Here is a 2,476-nt window from a genome sequence, read left to right on the forward strand (position 1 = left end):
TATATATGTATATATATATATATATGTTTGAATATCTGTATGTCTATCTATCCATTTATCGCTTTGCCCCTCTCTCTTTCTCTCTCTCTCCCTCTATCTATTTATTTGTGTGTGTATACATACATACATACATACATACATATATATATATATACACATATACATACATACACATATATATATGTATCTACACATATATGTATCTACACATATATATATCAATATATATCAGTGTGTGTGTGTGTTTGTGTATGTGTGTGTGTGTTCATATGGAAATGTTCTCAGTTATCTTAACAAATATGGCAGAAAACAAAATTAATACACTCCACCCGCCACCCTCGTCTCGTTTCACAGAATTATTCCAGACGTTTGTCATAAATTTCAAATATTCTTCGCATTGATTCTCTCCAGTTGAAAAGTCTTCTCAGTAAAGAGATGATGGAAATGATAAGAAACCTAATTACCGAAATATATTCTTTCGTCTCTAAAACCTGTGACCTTTGACCAAAGATATTATGACCTCGGCTTTTTGGCACTGTTTGTTGTTTTTCCTCAATAATTGGTCTGAGGAAAATGCCACAGATTCGGTAATATTTACAAAATCATCGCAGCACAAATGCTTAACAAATTAGCTTATTAATTTAGCTGATGCGGAAATAATTAAATTATTGCCAACTCCTACTACAAGTGACTGGACAAATGGAAGAATGTAGCACTCAATACATTTTTGTAAGAGTTACACATCATCATCATTTTTATTCATTTCTTCATTTCTTCATTCATTTCTTCAATGTGGCCGTTGCCAGTACCGCCTATCTGGCCTTCGTGCGGGTGACACGTAAAAGCACCCACTACACTCTCAGAGTGGTTGGCGTTAGGAAGGGCATCCAGCTGTAGAAGCTCTGCCAGATCAGATTGGAGCCTGGTGTTGCCATCCGGTTTCACCAGTCCTCAGTCAAATCGTCCAACCCATGCCAGCATGGAAAGCAGACGTTAAACGATGATGATGATGATGATTTCCATATAAAAAGCACTACAATATGTTCATCTATATTTACGATGGCAACACACATTTACTGCTGTTTCTAGCAAGAAGCTTGACCACATAGTGTCACCCTTAATGATTATGTTGATGCTGTTGCTGTTGTTGTTGCTGTTATTCTGGTTTTGTTTTTTCTTTTTATTATTTATTATATTTTCTTTGTTTCATTTTAGATCTTTAACCTCTGGGAATGTGCCCATGTCTCTATGTCAGGTGAGTCATCTTATTTAACTTACAAATACATTGATTATTATTAATATTATCATTACTATTATTATTATTATTATTATTATTATTCAGTAGTTTTATTTTTATAACGTGCTTTCACTTCACTACCGAGCGCAGCTCTGTGTGCCTTGGGTATGTGCTGTGGTTTGCTGTGATGCACTTATGGTTACTGTATTGAAAGTGTTTTGCGTAGGATGTGTGCAGTACCCAGTAGTGCAATTTTCTGTATGTTATATATATTTGTAAGTCCTGGTGTTTTTGTTATGTATTTGTCTGAATATTTTTTTATTATACCTAAGGCACCTACTATGATAGGAATTGTTTCTGTTTTTAGATTCCACATTCGAGTTACCTCTATTTCCAGGTCTTTGTATTTTGAAAGTTTTTCCATTTCTTTTAGGGAAACGTTGTCATCTGCTGGTATTGATACATCAATTAGAAAGCATTTTTTTTCTTCATGATCTTTGACAACTATATCTGGTCTATTTGCCTTAATTTCTCTATTTGTGTGTATTGGCTATTATCATTACTATTATTATTATTATTATTATTATTATTATTATTATTAAGGTGGTGAGAGCAGAGAGAATCATTAGCATGCTGGACGAAATGCTGAACGGCATCTCATCCATCTTTACATTCTGATTTCAAATTCCGCCGAGGTTGAATTTGCCTTTCATCCTTTCGGGGTTCGGCAAAAGAGACCGATAGAATAAGTACTAGGCTTGCAAAGAATAAGTCCTGGGGTCGATCTGCTTGACTAAAGGCAGTGCTCCAGCATGGCCGCAGTCAAAATGACTGAAACAAGTAAAAGAGTAAAAGAATAAACGAATACCTATGTGTATGTGTATGTGTGAGTGCGTGTGTGTCTGTGTGTGTGTGTGTGTACACAAGTGTATGAGTGCATGCGGACAAAACATCTCACATACCTACACACACACACACACACACACACACACACACACAAACGGTAAACAAAACCAAAGACAAGGAACAACCACAACCACAACAACAACATCGATATTAACAAGCAGACACACAGACAGACTATCCAAACAGTTGAACATACCTGTCTACTATGTTTGTTTTTATAAGGTTTACTCACTGTAATCTTTATGTCAAACATTTAACTGCCCCCACCTCTAGTGGGGTGGGTGGGGGTGAGGTGGGGGGGGGAGATGATGGCAGCTGTGGTGGTAATGGTGG

General features: G+C 36.3%; 1 protein-coding gene across 1 annotated transcript in view; it reads left to right on the forward strand.

The window, feature by feature from the left end:
* LOC106877629 (reversion-inducing cysteine-rich protein with Kazal motifs) overlaps positions 1-2,476 on the forward strand; it is a 194,539-nt gene that overhangs the window by 136,841 nt on the left and 55,222 nt on the right. Inside the window, exon 5 of the mRNA XM_052970945.1 lies at positions 1,216-1,255. Within this exon, the coding sequence (XP_052826905.1) occupies positions 1,216-1,255 (40 nt within the window). The remainder of the gene's footprint in view (positions 1-1,215; positions 1,256-2,476) is intronic.

Source organism: Octopus bimaculoides, chromosome 9, assembly GCF_001194135.2.
Source record: "Octopus bimaculoides isolate UCB-OBI-ISO-001 chromosome 9, ASM119413v2, whole genome shotgun sequence".
Lineage (NCBI taxonomy): Eukaryota > Metazoa > Mollusca > Cephalopoda > Octopoda > Octopodidae > Octopus > Octopus bimaculoides.